The 17,022-nt window shown below is 32.5% G+C and overlaps 4 protein-coding genes across 4 annotated transcripts; 2 read left to right on the forward strand and 2 right to left on the reverse strand.

Annotated features, from left to right (window-relative positions):
• The first annotated feature begins 687 nt into the window (after positions 1–687).
• On the forward strand, positions 688–1,916 carry LOC107629384 (high-affinity nitrate transporter 3.1). The gene is made up of 2 exons (XM_016332164.3): positions 688–821; positions 1,402–1,916. The coding sequence occupies exons 1-2, from the start codon at positions 692–694 to the stop codon at positions 1,899–1,901; spliced, it is 630 nt and encodes a 209-aa protein (XP_016187650.1). The 5' UTR covers positions 688–691; the 3' UTR covers positions 1,902–1,916.
• A 261-nt stretch (positions 1,917–2,177) lies between these two features.
• LOC107629382 (manganese-dependent ADP-ribose/CDP-alcohol diphosphatase) lies at positions 2,178–3,972 on the reverse strand. Its single transcript, XM_016332162.3, is given in 3 exon segments — positions 2,178–2,520; positions 2,522–3,496; positions 3,796–3,972. Coding segments are annotated over 2 exon segments (978 nt in total). The 5' UTR covers positions 3,476–3,496; positions 3,796–3,972; the 3' UTR covers positions 2,178–2,496.
• Positions 3,973–5,057: 1,085 nt separating this feature from the next.
• LOC107629381 (protein POLLEN DEFECTIVE IN GUIDANCE 1) lies at positions 5,058–11,959 on the forward strand. Its single transcript, XM_088508370.1, has 11 exons — positions 5,058–5,982; positions 6,601–6,752; positions 7,008–7,111; positions 7,627–7,715; positions 7,832–7,905; positions 8,503–8,653; positions 8,842–9,009; positions 9,834–9,931; positions 10,040–10,162; positions 10,884–10,952; positions 11,050–11,959. Exons 1-11 carry the CDS (start codon positions 5,346–5,348, stop codon positions 11,248–11,250), a joined length of 1,866 nt encoding a protein of 621 aa, XP_088364496.1. The 5' UTR covers positions 5,058–5,345; the 3' UTR covers positions 11,251–11,959.
• On the reverse strand, positions 11,924–15,543 carry LOC107629380 (phenylacetaldehyde oxime monooxygenase CYP71AN24). Its single transcript, XM_016332160.3, has 2 exons — positions 14,532–15,543; positions 11,924–12,697 (listed from the first exon to the last, which is right to left on the reverse strand). Exons 1-2 carry the CDS (start codon positions 15,507–15,509, stop codon positions 12,074–12,076), a joined length of 1,602 nt encoding a protein of 533 aa, XP_016187646.2. The 5' UTR covers positions 15,510–15,543; the 3' UTR covers positions 11,924–12,073.
• Between the last annotated feature and the right edge of the window lie 1,479 nt (positions 15,544–17,022).

Here is a 17,022-nt window from a genome sequence, read left to right on the forward strand (position 1 = left end):
ACTAAGATGTTTTGTGCAGCTATGATGTCACCAGCTACTCTTTCTTCCTTTTTTGGACCTAATATTGAAACTATCATATATGACTTTAGTACGTCTTAAATTTTATTTTGGGCCCATACAATCCAAAATAAAACTTATTGACATGAGTCCAAAATTCTTTTAGGTCCTTACAATTTCTTTCTAAATTAGGTTCTCTACAACCCAGTAAAGTGAAAAAAACCCGGCAATGTTAAAATAATGTTTTTGTTTATGATCTAACATGAAGAAGTCTCTATCAGCATCATTAAAAATCAGAAATTTCCAAACCAATTTAGCATAAAGGCAATGATCTAAACAATAAATGAATGACGAAGTCAACAAATAAATTATGTTTTTAAAAATGTACCAAATTCTGCAAATGTCTAAGTATATCCTCCTAAATCCTAATCAAACTCGGGAATTATAATAAACTTGTGCTAGATATTGCTAAGATGACCCTTTAACATGCTTAAGGGACACTAAAATTAACAACTTGAATAGTAAATTCATTCCTTGACTTGTAATGTATGGCGTTACTCGAATATCAAGTTTCAATCTAATATTTTAACTTGGATAAGATAGGTATGGCCTTAATGTATATATACAAGCAATTGAACTCTTCTAAAGTGCATTCCATTGAGATCACCAATTTCACTCACTTTCATTCACGGCTATGGCATCACAATGGGTTGTGGTAGCATCATTCCTTCTTTGTTGCTTAGCACAAACTTGTTATGGTGGTGTTCTATTCTCATCCTTACAAAGAACCATTGTTGTCACCGCTTCCCCCAAGGAGGTACAAGGTAATGAAATGAAAACCTTTATCTTACTTCCAAATTTCTCCGTCAAAAAAAAGTTTTGCTCCTAGTATTGGTCACATAGTTTTTTCACGGTGACTACTCACATGAAGATATCTTCATGTAAAGATAATAGTTAGAAATGGTTAGATGATTTGGTTAAACTGTTTAATATAATACATATCAACACCTTAGCTATCATCGCTGTCCGAAGACATCTTCACATGAGTAGTCATATTTTTTTTTGTTCATGTACTAATTTCTATACCATTTTGCAGTTGAATACTGAATTTTTCTATTCAGTTCTTACCTTTTTTTTCTTTTCAAGACTCAAAATCAAGATGTTATTTAAGAGAACTATGTGTTGAATGAATCACTTCATTTAACCAGACATTTGTTGTTTAGTTAAGGGGTTTAGTCCTGATAACATGTTTACCACTTTCCTTTTCTTTCTAGCTATACTAAGAACACCTTGGAACAAAGTAAATATAATGAAAACCATAATGGAACTTAAATTCAGCAATTTTTTTTTTCTTGTTCAAAAATGCTAAATTCTACTTGAATTGGTTGTACCAAAATAATGCAGTTCTTAATGCCGGAGTGGACAAAATCACTGTAACATGGGCTCTTAACAAGACCGAACCATATGGAATAGACTCCACCTACAAGACCATCAAGGTGAAGCTATGCTATGCGCTGGTTAGCCAACATGACCGCCCGTGGAGAAAGACGGAGGATAATCTCTCCAGGGACAAGACATGCCAGCATAAGATTGTTTGGAAGCCCTACGATGCCTCCAACAAGACAACGCAAAGCTTTGAGTGGACCATTGGGCGTGACGTCCCCACGGCCACTTACTTCATACGCGCCTACGCGTATGATCAAAACAACATGGAAGTGGCATATGGTCAAACCACGAACGAGAAGAGTACCAATTTGTTTGAGATAAATGGAGTCACTGGAAAACATACCTCACTTGACATATCCTCTGTTTGCTTTAGTGTTTTCTCTGTGGTGGCACTTTCTGTGTTCTTCTATATTGAGAAGAGAAAAGGAAAGGTTGCTTCTTCTATAGAGCAAAAGTGATTACGTGATATGCAAGTAATCCAAAGCATGCTGTTATACTTATAGATGCTACGTATTTGGTCTGCAGTTAGAGAAATGCTTCGCAGAAGAGAGTGCATAGCTTAATTCATTGTCTTAGCTTACAGGGACAACATATGATAAGTTATAAATAATCACAAGTGGCCCTGTTTTTATCCTCTTAAACATCTGAGGCACTTTTAAGAGGATGAATATTTGTTAACATATTAAACAGAGGAAGATAGGGAAGAACCATGCAAATCTAAACAAGGTCTACAATTTGAGGTAATTCAGAATCTATAATAAAAGCCGGGTCATTTGGTCACTATTCCATGCAAAATGTGAATGCAATGTATCTCAAGCAAAAGTGTGCAATAGTTTTACAACAGCAATTACATTTCAAAGGTAAATAATGTCTAAGGTAACCTTCAATCATGCTTACTGCTTGTGCAGGTTGCATCCTTGCCTCTGAAAAAACAAACCATGGCGGGGTCACCTTCTTTCAATAGAAAATTCCCTGTGGGAAGGACTCAAACAAGATCACTCTATAAATCAGCACTAAACTACTATTATTCTTCTTAACATCAATACATTGTCTTTACAAATCCCCATCAGGATTAAAATTGCATGTCTATACTTTCAATTCTGTCGATTCCAACAAGTGATATTTGGTCATCATAGACATCGACATTTCCATATGCGTTCCTGCCAGGAGGACATTCTAGAGCAGCTTCAAAAACTCGATGATGGACCCCGTGAGAGTCAATGGAATACCCATCTCTGTGATTATGTCCTCCAAGACAAACCTTCACACAATTGTACCTGTGTATCACATCCATCACTTCATCGTAATTCCACAACAATGCCTCATACTCCGTCGCACCAGGATCCAGAGGCACATGGCAACATATCACCACCTTCTGTTTCAATTTCATTGCATCCTGAAGAACCCTGTCCAACCATTCCATTTGTTCCTTTCCAATGCCTCCATTGAACATAAGGAACCTTCTTTCAAGGCCCACCAACCCTCTTGGACTGTTCTTATCTTTATTCGGATTCCTCTCCCTCAGAAACTTCAAGGCCTCCAATGTTCTTGGATGGTCTTTAGGCCAACCAACGGCACTGATGTCAAAGGCATCCAGAACTACAAATCTATATTCTGGTACTGGCGAGAAATCATAGTAAGCACATCCATCATCAATACTTTGGATCTCCAATATTGGAAGTAACTTGCTGCGAGGAAGATTGTACAGGCAGTGATTGCCAATCATATGATATACGGGTCCCCTGAACCTCGCAAATTCATCGACAACCTTCTTTACAGCATTTAGAGACTGATCTTTTGGACAATTCCCATCAACTATATCTCCAAAGTTCATCACAAACTTATGCTTCTGAAGAGCATTCCATTCTTTAACTGCTCTCTGCAAAACAAGAATACTATGCCTATAATACCGCGGAACCCCATGGAACGAGCGACCATCGGGGATGTCAGCATACTGGACATCGGAAATCAATCCAAAAGAAAATAGAGGTTGTCTCCCTTGCACTGTGGCTAGTCCACTAGGAGATCCCATGGTAGACCTCTCTGCAAGCTCCTATTATGCATACAACAAGAACAAAGCCATTCCAATTTTCAGAACCATGGTCTTCATTACTAATGCTTAAAATTTACCCTCCAAATTCAAGATGAAGCTTCCCGAGCTAAAAATAGAACATAAACTAACACAGAATACAGTTCTAATTAACGATTTTAGCTCAATTGTCCCTAAATTATCGTAAAACTAGAACAGGGTTCCGTTTTTTTCTACTGAAATGAGGCAGCTACAGAAGAATATTGCAAATAAGATTTTAAATATAGAAATTAGAAAGAGAGGAATGAAGAATTGGAACTTACACGAAGAAGATGAACGCATGAATTGGATTTCGTTTCGTCAGGGTTTGGATTTTGGAATTCGGGAGAATCACGTGATTCTTCTTTTGTTACTGAGTTCTGAGTTGCGAGTTGTGACTAGTTCTTTCTCTTTCTCTCGACTCACTTTGCATCAATTATTGAGCGCCACTTGTTTTAGTTTAGTTTTGGTTCACATTTGTTCATAGAAGAAAAATGCTTTAAAAATATATATTTATTTTCTTTCCAAAATTACATAACTTTATAAATAAATTTTATAAGGAATTAATATTAATTAAATATTATAATAAAATAAATATTATAAAATTTAAGAAATATATAGATATTATGGAATAAATAAAATAATATTCAATTTAATCTCTATTTTTATGTTTATAAATTTTTTTAGTTTTTGGGCATTCTATAGGGTCAAAATAAATCCAATATAAAATAAGTGTGATTCAATTAACTTCACAATACGAATTAAATGTATAACAAAAAAATAATATTAAATAACTAATAAAAATTAACTCATGTTTGACTCATTAAATACAAATTAATTACTATGTATTTAAATGTTTTTAATGTATATTTTATATTTTAAATAATAATTTATTTTTTATATAATACGTAGCATAATTTTTAAACAATTCTAATAATATTATATATTTTTTAATAAATACTATTTTGATATTAATATTTTTCTAAAAATTAAATATTTATTTTTTATTTTGTTAATTAATAATAATAATTTAAATATATAATTATTCTATAATAATTATATTTTTATATGAATGTAAAATTGTTTAGTATATACATAATATTTTTTATTTTTAAATAATGTATATTATCGGTACATAAAAAATCAAAATAATTTATAATACGAATTCATGAATGTTTAATTTTCATTTCTTATAAAACAATAAGAGTAAATCAAAATTTAAAAAAGAAAGGATCTTGCTAGGGAGACAATGGATTATTTGTACAATGGGCTATTGAGTTCAAAATGAACATCTCTCATACTATCTAGAATAACCATCCGAGTACTAGCAATAATAAAAGCTTAAACTGATTTTGGGATTCACCAAGGCTCGAACTCTTGATCTTTCGAATTTAGCGCTCTAATACCATGCATGATATCATTCATCCCAAAAGCTTCAACTGATGAGAAAAGGTAACATTAATAATTATATTTCTAATACTCTCTAAACTTCCATTGTATTGTATAAATATTCCATTGGCTCCTCATACTTACCCAAAAAGAAAACGCTCACACACAAAAGCAGAGGAATGGGAAAGCGCGAATGAAACGAGTCCTGCTGGACTCTGCTTTGGAGCAAAGGAACAAAACAAGTGAACAAACGAAAAACAGAGCGTCTCTGTTTCCTTCACACACCAATCAATTCATCATATCATAATTCATAAACTATCACACACGCTACCAACGCGATTCTTCTTCCCAAACCATAATAAAGACTTCAAAATTCAATTCACATGCAAATTACAAAATTCCTAATTTACCCCCATTCATTCACCAACGCTTCTCGTAGATTCCGATGGCGTTGAGAACCGCTGGCAGAAAACTCTCCTTCGATGTTCTCCGCCACCGTGACGACGACGACGACGCTGCTGTTCCGATCAACAGAGCAGAATCAGACCCGATGCAAACGACGACGACGCAGAAGAGCCGCAAGCAGAGAAGGAATAAGAAGAAGAAGGACCAGAAGCTTCTAGAATCTTCTTTTGTAAAGGGTGCTGATCCGTGTTCCTTCGTTGAGGATTCCAGAACTCTTAATTCGGATTCCGTTACATCCGATCCGCATTTTCCGCTTCAGAATGGAAGCGCTTGCAACGGATTCGAGCTCGAGCTCGTGGCTCGGAAGTTTTACTCCACCGGTAGCGTAACGTTGGTGGAGGAAGAGGAGAGTGCGGCGAGCGTTTGTACTGGTCCGGCGACGGGGTTTAATTTTGGTGAACTGAGGCAGAGAGCTGTGAACAGTGGTAGCTCTGAGGATTTAGCGAATTCAGCTGCTGTGGCGGTTGACGGCGGAGGGAAGGATGATGGTGGTGCGAAGGCGAGTCCGACTGAGAAGCCAAAGCTGACGAATGAGAATGATCGGAACGGTGGTGTTGCTAAGTTGGAGACTGTGGAATCGTTGGATTGGAGGCATGTCATGGTAGAAGATCCGAATTGTGAGTGAGATTGTTGCTTGATCTTCTGCATGCATTGTCGCATCTGTTATATTTCATGATATGGATTGAATTTTCAATTTGAAGGAAATGAGGACCATGAAAATTGTATTTTCAATGAAACAGGGTTTAAAAAACTTTTGCATGCATGATTATAATATGAGGTGTTAAGCAGACAAAAAATGGAAAATACTAGATGACAAATTTCATGCAGTTTCAATTATGGTGGAGCTCAAACTGAATCCAAACCAATGTATAATATTACATGTCTGAATCAATTTCGTTTGTGATTTTTGTTACAATACAACTAAACTTTGCATTGGCTTCCAAAGGGTACATACAGTTGATCGATGGAATGGCTAATGCAGTGCCATTTGAGCGTTGACTGATATCTGTATATGAGAGTAAATTATTTTGACATTGATAAATATTTTTATGTCTGTTCTATTATTATACTTTAGCTGGTTATTTATGTATTGAAACTAATCTGGCAGTCCGTGTGACAGTTCTTAATGTGAAGCAATATTTGCTTTCCTTTGCTGAATACTGTGTCTTCTCTTTGGCTTAATTAATAACATGTGGTGATATTTTGTTTAAAACTGTTTTATTTTGTTAAGTCAGATGTATTTTTGGTGGATAAATCTCCTCTATCGTACTTCTTGGAAGAAATGCACAACGGAAATTCTTTACGGAGTACAACAACACTTGGAAATGAAAAAGAACGAGAGAGAGTCTATGACACTATCTTTCGCTTGCCATGGAGATGCGAATTGGTACACTTCCTTTTTCTCGATTGAAAATGGGAAGATAATTTGAAATGACTCTAGTTATAGTTTTGTGTTGTCGTTTATGGATATGTGTTCCTGGTTTAGCTGCCTATATTACCTTCACAATAGTTGGAATAAACTCAGAAGTTTCAGGGAAAAATGAAAAACATTAAACCTTCCCTTACCCTTGCTAACATATAGTAGCATATTCTACTAGTGCATTTTCTGTTGTGGCAACTCAAACACAGAATGTAATTGCAGCTTATTGATGTTGGCTGCTTTGTCTGCTTCGATTCATTTCTTTCATTATTAACTATCATGCCAACAAGAATCATGCTGACCGTTTGGAAGCTTCTAAAGACAAGGTTTGTCACCTTTACAAAATTTTCTTCCCTCAAAATTAAATGTTAGTTGGGCATGCATGTGGGATTTTAGGTTATAGAAAATTCAAAATTCTGCAGCATTTATTTCTTCAATTTGAGTTAGTGATTTAGGCAGTGTCCATCTGTTACAATCATCTTTTTTTGGATAGAATCCATCCTATTACAATCTTACTAATGCCTTTAAATATCTGTAGATCTTTGAATGATGAGTACGAAATGAATGTGTGAACCGTGTCATCCTAGATTAAGCAGTTGGTCCAAATCCAGTTAGACAGTGGATATGGTATTGGCCCTGAATTTTTGAACTTTATCTAGACTGTCTTAGTCGCTGACTCTTTCAGCTGAATATAAGACCAATCTCTGTTACTACAAAATCAACTTGTTCTTGTACTTTGATTAGTATCCTCTTGTTCATCCCAATTCTTGTGTTCAGTTTAAAACATGTTATAGTCCATCAATTTTAGTATTATAATTTGACCTTATCATGCTTGTGGCAGGCAGTTCAAGAGGTTGTCTGCTGTGGAATTATCAGATTTTGGCTGCTTTCTTATTATGAGTTGTGGAGTCATTCTTCTGCAGCAGACAGGTCTTCTGATTCTCTGCTCCTATGATCATATGTTATATCATTAATTTTTGTGTTGATCAGCTATAATGCTATATACTGAATTTGTTCTATTCATCCTTAAAATCATGCTGCCTCAGATATCAGCTTAATATATCATATGATCCGTGGTCAAGGAACAATCAAATTATATGTGGTCTACAATGTTTTAGAGGTGAGCATTTTCGTAATACATAAATCTCAGTTATAGGGAATAGGTAGTTCTCCATATGTCGATCCATATTGTCAATTTTCAATCAAGATGAATGTTCATGTGAGAAAGATCTTGGCTTGACAATGGAAGGGAACTAATTCAAGTCAGAAATCAGTGACAATATGCTATGCTATCTCTATGTTTTTATTTTTCATAAACACAAATTTGAGTGGCAGTATTCCTGCTCTTTCCAAAGAAGTACATACACCATTGTTTGTAGCAAACCTGAATTAGTGACAATTGGCAGGAAGCTCAAAATTTATATGCAAGAAGGGATGTGGAAAAATAATAGTGTTGCCTCGGCTTAGGTCCAATTTGGGCTATGCAAATTGAAAATGTAACTAAAAAGAGCAGGATGTATGTTCTATAATGGAATACACGAGTAATAGTTATATAACATGGATCGGTGGCCTTTGGTCATTTAACCATCCAGTCAAAAGCTACTGGAATTATAATCAAATCTGCTACTGCTTTTTCTTTGTGTTGATTGATTAAATGCTGTAAATCAATGTGATTCACTTTGAAACTTACACTGGAAGTTTGTGACTGATCTTGCAGATTTTTGATAAATTATGTCAAAGTTTTAATGGGGATGTACTGCAAACGTTCTTTCATTCAGCTGAAGGACTTGCAAGTTGTCCACCAGAAAGTATGAGATTCTGGATATGGAGATTTATTGCCGATGAATCTTTAGCTATTGCTGCTTCAAATATCCTTCCTCTTTGGAATTACTTTTATGGTTTCTCATATTCTTTGGTCTCCACCCCCCCCCCCCCAAGACAAAAAGAAAAAAAAAAAAAAAAAAAAAGAGAAAAGTCACAGATGTTTTGTTAACTATCTTATTCTTTGTAAGCAAAAGTAAGAAACAGAGGTTGTTGGTTCCTTGACTAGTCTTACTTGTTCATTCTTTTATCTTATTAGCTCAGGCAATCACTCTATCAACCTGTATAGTTGCTCACAATAATGCATTGTTCGCTTTGCTGGTATCAAATAATTTTGCTGAGATAAAAAGCAATGTGTTTAAGCGGTACAGCAGGGATAATGTACACAGTTTGGTTTACTTTGGTAAGTTATTGTGCCTACTAGAGTTTCTTTTCCCTTGATTTCTGCTTATTTGGTATATTGATGATTAGTTCCTATGCTAAGTAGAAAATTATGCAAACAGTTTTACAATATGATGAATAAAACTCACTTTTTAAGCAAAATAAAAGTTAGTTCTGGTGTTGAAGTCCATGATTACCCTTTGATTTAAATTCTAATTTTGTTAGGACTTAATGGGTCAAGTTGGTCAAACACTAATGAATATTTTATGTATGGGTTTTGAACCTTTAATGAAATATGATATGAATGTGATAAGGGTATTATGGGGAATTAGGAGGTAATTAGTTAGTGAGTGAGAATTATGGGAATATGAGTATAAATAAGGGACTACGAATATTTTAACAATAGAAATCTAGAAATGGTGTATGATGTATTGTGTTGATTGTCAGAATCTGAAATTCCTTATCCTTCGAGACTTGAGTCCTAGGAGATAGACTCCACAATAAACCAAGGTTCATTCACTGAATTCTATTCTTCACTTGTGTATTAAAATAGTGATAGTCCCTTATTTATACCCATAGTCCTATAACTCCCACTCACTAAATAACTACCTCCTAATTCCCCATAATACCCTTATCACATTCGTATCAAAATAATTTTTGCAAGAATGGCAATAACAAAAACGTTGTGTATAGTAATAGACTGAAAGCATTTCAAATATTAACTGTTTATATTTGACTAGGATTCGTTCTGGATTTGAAATTCACACTATGACCATTTTTTCTCTTTAGATTTCATATTTATTTTGCTGATCTTCTCTTTTCCCTTTTACTTGTGGTGATGAGCAGATTCTATAGAGAGATTCCATATTTCGGCATTTATCTTATTTGTTTTGGCTCAAAATATTCTGGAGGCAGAGGGTCCCTGGTTTGAGAGTTTTCTTAGTGTAAGCTTTCAAAGTATTTTAGCTCATGATATTTATTAAGTTCGTCATATGGGAATCAGTTTTCTTTCTTGACAGAGACTTGCTCCTAACACATTTTGGATGGTGCAGAATGTTCTATTGGTTTATGTATGTGAAATGATCATTGATATCATCAAGCATTCATTCATTGCTAAATTCAATGACATCAAACCCACTACATACTCTGAGTTCCTTGAAGACCTCTGTAAACAGGTATTTTCATCTGATTTTATGTGCATATCATCCATGTACTCTTATTGGTTGTTTATTCTGATTAAAAAGGTATTAAACAGCTGGCTGTGCATAGTTAATTTGCATATGTTTCAAATCCCTCATTGGGTGGAGAATTTGAGTGGCTTTATGAGCAATAATACACTGAAAGTACCACAGCCTTCCATAATTCAATTTCCAAATTCCTTTTGTGATTTTCTGTTGTAATATGTTTTCCTTTACTGTGATATTGAATCCAATATGGTTTTATATGCCTTTGTATCCTTTCTAGCAATATGGTTTAATCTCTCTAAATAACTTGGTCATTTTTCTTCTCAATTGATTTTGTCACTTTGATTTCTTTTATTATTGTTTCTTTGATTTATAATTTAATTCCGGTGAGTTCAGTTTATAAGTGGACACGTTTACCATATTTTACCAAAAGTAATAAAAGAAAAAGAAAATGAGAATACTTTTACCATGTGGAAGGTTTTTTTTATATAAATAGGCATTTGCATATGGTGTTTCCTGTTGGAAAGCAAGAATATGCTATTTAGTTGAGACTTGAGAAAGCCAACTATTACTGCATAAAGAATGATGTATAATTCTGCAACTTTAAGTCGGTTTACACTTTGTTTGACAATGACATTGCTTTAGCTGATTCTATGATGGAACTTTCCCTAAGAATACAAGCCTGACACTTGACTCTTTTTCTTATCTGTAGACTTTAAATATGCAAACTGAGGGTGTGAAGAAAAACCTTACTTTTGTCCCCCTTGCTCCAGCATCTGTGGTAATCATAAATGTTTTAAATGCTGCATTTCTTATCTGCTAATTTGCTATTTGTTGCTAATTTAATGTCTATGTACTTCTTTATTGCTTGTTCTCAGGTTATTCGAGTGCTGACTCCAGTTTTTTCTGTAAACATTCCTCCCAATCCCCTTCCATGGAGGCTTTTCTGGATTCTGCTTTTTACAGCAATAACTTATGTTATGCTTACAAGCCTTAAGGTCCTTGTTGGCTTGGGCCTGCAGAAACACGCCACTTGGTATGTTAACCGGAGGAGGAAGCACCATCTTCATGCAGATTAGGTTAAAAGGGAAAAAGTTTGTGTCTCAAGTCAAGGTGCTTCGCCATGAAGGCCTCCATGCATGTGCCCGCCGATCATCTATGAGATGACCACAGGGAGATGATTTGAGAAGTCAATTCTCAAATCATCATTGATAACTAGCACATACAGGAGAAAATTCTTGTTCAATCTCTTGGTTTTTCGAACTTAAGACGAGCCTATGAATGGTTTCACCTTGCAATTTTGATACCAGGATGAGGCATAGTTTGATGAATACAGAATAACGATACAAGGTTGTAGTATAGGCTGCATGATCCCATCCCTTTAACCTGCAGCAGAGTTTCTATAGTTCTATACCCCTCCAATTCATACATTGCCATATTGGACCATACCAATTGCCTTCAAAGAAAATTTAGTTTCACACTTCTTATTTTGGCCTCTTTCCATATGCCAGATATACACAAATTCACAGAAGCAACATACATGCAGTGCTATTCGTTCTTATAAAATGTAAAAATTTCTACTTTAATTATGCTTACTATAGGCGCAATGTCAAAATCCCCAGGTGGGTTCATAAGAAGTCAGAGTTTTTGTACTTCCTGCATCTAGTGTGGTGAATTGGTGATAGTAATGTTTACCATGGAAGTTGGCGTGGAAGATGCATTTAACTGATAGTGATCATGGTGTCCTTTTAGTTTTTGAAAGTGAAGTACTGAATTTCATTAAACAAAGCTTAAGGTACTAGGAGGCAATAGGATAACCTTAGTGGAGAAAGTTTATTACATGCAAATTTGAAACTTATCACAAATAAGAGAGAAACCAAGAATCTTACACATCAAGTAATCCTAAATAACAGAGTAGTATGGTATGGGTTGAACATGAAGTGGTACTTTTTTAGTGACAGTGAGCCCACAAAGTTCACTCATGTCTACGTCATGTAATAGTTGACCATTCTTATCACATAGCTTCCAATCAAACCAATATAGAAGATTAGCAAGAATATATTCAGTAGAAGTAAGTCCAAATGAAATTCCAGGACATCCCCTTCTTCCAGTACCAAATGGGAGGAACTGGAAATCTTGTCCTTTGAAATCAACTTGGTTATTTTCAAATCTCTCAGGAAGAAAATCTTCAGGATTTTCCCATAACTCAGGGTCCCTTTGAATTCCCCATACATTAAAAAATACCCTTGTTTTTGGAGGAATATCGTACCCTTTTACTTCCACACCTGATAATGTTTCTCGAGGAACTAAAAGAGGGAGAGGTGGATGTAATCTAAGACTTTCTTTGATCACACAATGCAAATAGTTCATTTGATTCACATCATTTTCTTCCACTTTTGACTTTCTCCCCACAACTCTTCTTACTTCTTCTTGGGCTTTCTTCATGACATTTGGGTTCTTGAGGAGCTCAGCAAAAGTCCATTCTAGAGTTGTTGAAGTAGTATCACTTCCTCCAACAAACATGTCCTGGAATCATAAAAATGAGTTAATAATAACAGGCATTTAGTTAAGAATATAAAAATGAATATTTGTGAATAGGTTATCAATAAAAAGTCCATTATAATTTTGAAATTCTTAATTTTTAATAAAATGAATTATTTATTTTTTAACAAATGTCTTAATGCAAAACCTAGTATAATATGCTCTACCATTAATCATGCAAGAAAAATTATTAGAAATCTTAACTCATCTATAAATATTTATTGGAAAAATGATTAGACTTTGTTAAGCATTCCTCCACAAATATTTATTTTTAGAGATGTTTAAATAGCATGACTCTTTTGTGTTCAAATTAATTGTTCATTTTGAAAATTCAATTTGGAAAACTAAACAATGTTGATTAATTTTTGTCTGCTAGTAACCTTATTCATAAAAGAGATAAATGATAAAGAGAATAAGTAAAAACAATAAAATATTTAAATAAGAGTAATTTTATATACTCATTTCGATGTATCTAAACTTAAGCTACTATTAGTTTATATACATAATTATAACTTTTTAACCAAAATTATTTATCAAAATAAATGATTGGATCAAACGCTTCTAAAATAAAAAATTACTAAAGTGAAAAAATAGGATTTAGTCCCACTCAAATCAATTTAGTAAAATTCACATAATAAAATAGATAAAGTATATTTTTTTATCTTTAAAGTTTGTCAAAAATCTTTAAAATATTTTTAATTTTATTTTGTTTTAATTTTATTCTAAAATTTTTTATTTATATCAAATATATTTCTGATAGCTGAATTTTCAAAAATTTAGGACTAATCCAGCAATAATACATGACAATTATCTCTGGTTTGCTTATATTAAAAATTGTTATTGAATTGGTCTTAATTTTTTTGAGAAATTAGTCGTTAGGAGTACATTTGATGCAATAAAAAAAATTTAGAACAAAATTAAAACAAAATAAAACTTAGACATATTTTTAAATTTTTAACAAACTTCAAAAATAAAAACTATATTTTACCCTAATAAAAATTATAAAATTAATTGGGACTAAATGTTCATTTTTATTTTATTAATCCCTTCCTTCTAAAAGATTTTTTTTTTCCAAAAAATTTATTTAAACTATGTCATTAAATGCTTTATGATGTTACTTCCTAGCTCTCATTTATATATGAACACATGTAGTTCTGACAATATACTTAAATGCATGCGCTGTATATTGGGTGGATGGAGATAAAATTCACATGGAGCCAACTAGAGAGGTATCGTCGAGATCCTTCCTTGAAAATAGTTTGTCTTGTTTGATCAAAATATTTGTTTTTGGATATTCTTCATCAAAAAGTATTTTTCACTTATATAATTTTAATAATTTGAGAAAAGGGAAAGCTTCATTTGAACATATCGGTGACTATAAGCTACAATTTTTTTAACCATTAAATTGATATATATATATATATATATATATATAAAAGTATTTAAGAAAATGAAAAATATGTTCACTAAAAATATGATTAAATGGTATATTCATGTAATCATGTAACATTACGATTTAGGGAAAAAAAAAAAAAAAAAGACATAGACCCAGCCATAAAAATGCTGAAATATATATACTCCTTAATTTCAGAGTAAAAAAGACTTTACACTGAAATATTTTAAATTTCAAATGTATTGAATATTTAGAAACTTAAGAAAACTCTTATGAAGTAAAACATAACGTTAAAGGATTATAATAAGACGCTAATCACTATATGCAAATAACAATATCCTTAACTAAATATTCTAAAGGCATTTAATTAAAAAAGATAAATAATTTAACTAAGGAAAAAAGGATATGAGAGAGAGAAACACAAACCGCTAGGATTGCTTTGATGGCTTCTCCAGTGAGCTGAAAATCAAGAACACTATCTTCTTGAACTTGAAGCAATATCTCAACAAAATCTTTTTTAATAGATAATGGTTCTTCATTATTTTTCTTCATCCTCTTATGTTCTTCAATCAACTCATCAAAACATGCCTCTAATCCAGCAAAGGTGGTCTTGAATTCAGGAATAAGCCCTCTAAGAACATCAACCCAACCCAAATTAGGGTAAAAATCACCAACACAAAAATCAGCAAAATGTTTCATCAATTTCCTTCCAAGATCTCCAAAGTTGTTGCTTCTTCCATCTTTTGGGGCATCATATTTTTGTCCAAGAACACATCTTGATACTATATTGTTCGATGCTGCAATCATCATCTCACTAAGATTGATCACACTCCCTACTTTACTTGTAGCGCAAGATTCGCGAATCGAGTTAACCAATTCGACTACCTCTTCTTGTCTAATGGATTGAAACGATTTTACTCTCTTGAGACTTAAAAGTTCAAGAACACAAATTTTTCTTTTCTGTCTCCATTCTTCGCTGTAGGGCGAAAACGCCACATCTTTGCATCTATATACAAAGATTTTCGCCGCTGTTACCTGAGGTCTGCTTGAGAAAATAATATCATGATTTTTGGTTATTTCTTTGGCCGTGTCGGCCGAAGAAATAACTAAGGTTGGAATTTGCCCTAATTGAAGGAACATGAGAGAGCCATACTTCTTTGAGAGCTCATGGAAGGAGCGGTGTGGCAATCTTCCTAGTTGATGAAGGTTTCCAATTAAGGGAAGCTTTGGTGGAGATGGTGGAAGATTATTGGATTTGTTTCTTCTTGTTCTTGTGAGTTTAAGCAAAAGAAAGATGCTAATGACGCCAATTGTTGATAAAAGGTAAAGAGTTGAGGACTTTTCATATGGCAATTGCTTTAGAACTGAGAATGAAGATGCCATTCTTCCTTCAAAGCTTTTCATAATTTGTTGCTATATATATATAAAGAGTTATTTTAGGTGTAAATAAAAAATTAATTATTTATATAACTACACATGAATATAAAATAAGTAATTATATATTTATATTTTGATAAAAATTTAATTATTTTAATAGTTGCCACTTTGTTAAAAATTATGTAAAATATATACTCTCGTTATGATATCATTTTTCTTTTAATTTTAGATGATACGATTGAATTCTAATTTTTTTAGATATAAAATTTTAATATCATGTTATGACATCACTCTTTTAAAAATTTAAATTAATAGAAGATGATAATATAAATAGTTATATCTCTAATAAATATATATAAATAAATACAAAATGATTGTGTATTTAATTTTTAGTATTGATGAAAATATTTTTTATAAATATTTATAAAATATGTTATCTATTTAATGTAGAGAAATGGAAGTAGACATTTGCTTAAACTATTTCGTCACAACAAGAATTTAATTTAAAAATATTAAATTATCTGTCATTTAAGATCCGCCAAATATACATAGATGCATACGAATATTGATTTCATATTTTTAAACATGATTGATTAGGTTAATTAATTATTTTGCTTTGATGTATGTGTTTACTTATTCTTGTGTATCTGATGATTTTTCTGTTGAGGTTCATAAATTATTAAGGAAAAGTATATGGAATCAAGAGGTGATCAGCCAAAAAGTAAATAATTTAATTAATTTATAATTATATTTAATTAATTTTATTTATTTTTAATTTATAATATTTGATATTAATTATTTCTCACCCCAAATTAAAATTCTGAATGATACGTTGGAGAAATAGGAGTGGGAATCACGGAACTTCCAACAATTCCGATTCTTAGTATATAAAAAAATTTATAAAATATATAAAAAAATCCATTTAACATGAAAAAAAAAACATTTTGATACTTAGTAAAAAAAACATCCTAATATCTAACATAAACATCATCCACGTAGAAATTTTGGATTTACCCAAAAATATTTAGCTGGTTTTTTGCTGATACCCTCTCGATTTCTAGCATGGTGAATTCTATCTTACCCCCTCTAAAATAACATGTAAGTTACCCTTCATGATGTATCACACTTTAATTGGTTATTATCTTAACTATAGTTGGGTTATTTTGCAATTTATTATTTGAGATGGGTAATTGTATAATTTCTTAAAATATTAAAATTCTACCCGCCTTTCACGCAATCTCTTTCTACAGTGCATCATTCCTTAACGAGTCGTTGAATTCCCATGGCTTGTAACTTCTTCGTTCTTCCCCAGTATAGTCACTCAATCTTTTTTTTTTTTTTTTTTTTTTTTGCCATGGATCACTCCTTACCAATATAATTAATGGTTAGTTTGGTCATTAAATTTTTTTCATTAAAAATAATATATGGAATATATATTCATATGTAAAATATAATATAATATAATATAATAAATTTATTCAGAGTACTTAAAAGTATAATTAAAATCAGAAATATACAAATATAATAATAAAATTTGTAC

The sequence above is a fragment of the Arachis ipaensis genome, chromosome B3, assembly GCF_059453495.1.
Source record: "Arachis ipaensis isolate K30076 ecotype BB chromosome B3, ASM5945349v1, whole genome shotgun sequence".
In the NCBI taxonomy this organism is placed as follows: Eukaryota; Viridiplantae; Streptophyta; class Magnoliopsida; order Fabales; family Fabaceae; genus Arachis; species Arachis ipaensis.

Excerpts from the sequence above, each read along its gene's own strand:
- LOC107629384 (XM_016332164.3), top strand. The coding sequence starts at position 692 with ATGGCATCACAATGGGTTGTGGTAGCATCATTCCTTCTTTGTTGCTTA. Across the intron at positions 822-1,401 it reads TTCCCCCAAGGAGGTACAAG|TTCTTAATGCCGGAGTGGAC; the intron begins GTAATGAAATGA and ends AAAATAATGCAG.
- LOC107629381 (XM_088508370.1), top strand. The coding sequence starts at position 5,346 with ATGGCGTTGAGAACCGCTGGCAGAAAACTCTCCTTCGATGTTCTCCGC. Across the intron at positions 7,112-7,626 it reads TGGAAGCTTCTAAAGACAAG|GCAGTTCAAGAGGTTGTCTG; the intron begins GTTTGTCACCTT and ends TGCTTGTGGCAG. Across the intron at positions 7,716-7,831 it reads CATTCTTCTGCAGCAGACAG|ATATCAGCTTAATATATCAT; the intron begins GTCTTCTGATTC and ends ATGCTGCCTCAG.
- LOC107629380 (XM_016332160.3), bottom strand. The coding sequence starts at position 15,509 with ATGAAAAGCTTTGAAGGAAGAATGGCATCTTCATTCTCAGTTCTAAAG. Across the intron at positions 12,698-14,531 it reads CCATCAAAGCAATCCTAGCG|GACATGTTTGTTGGAGGAAG; the intron begins GTTTGTGTTTCT and ends TTATGATTCCAG.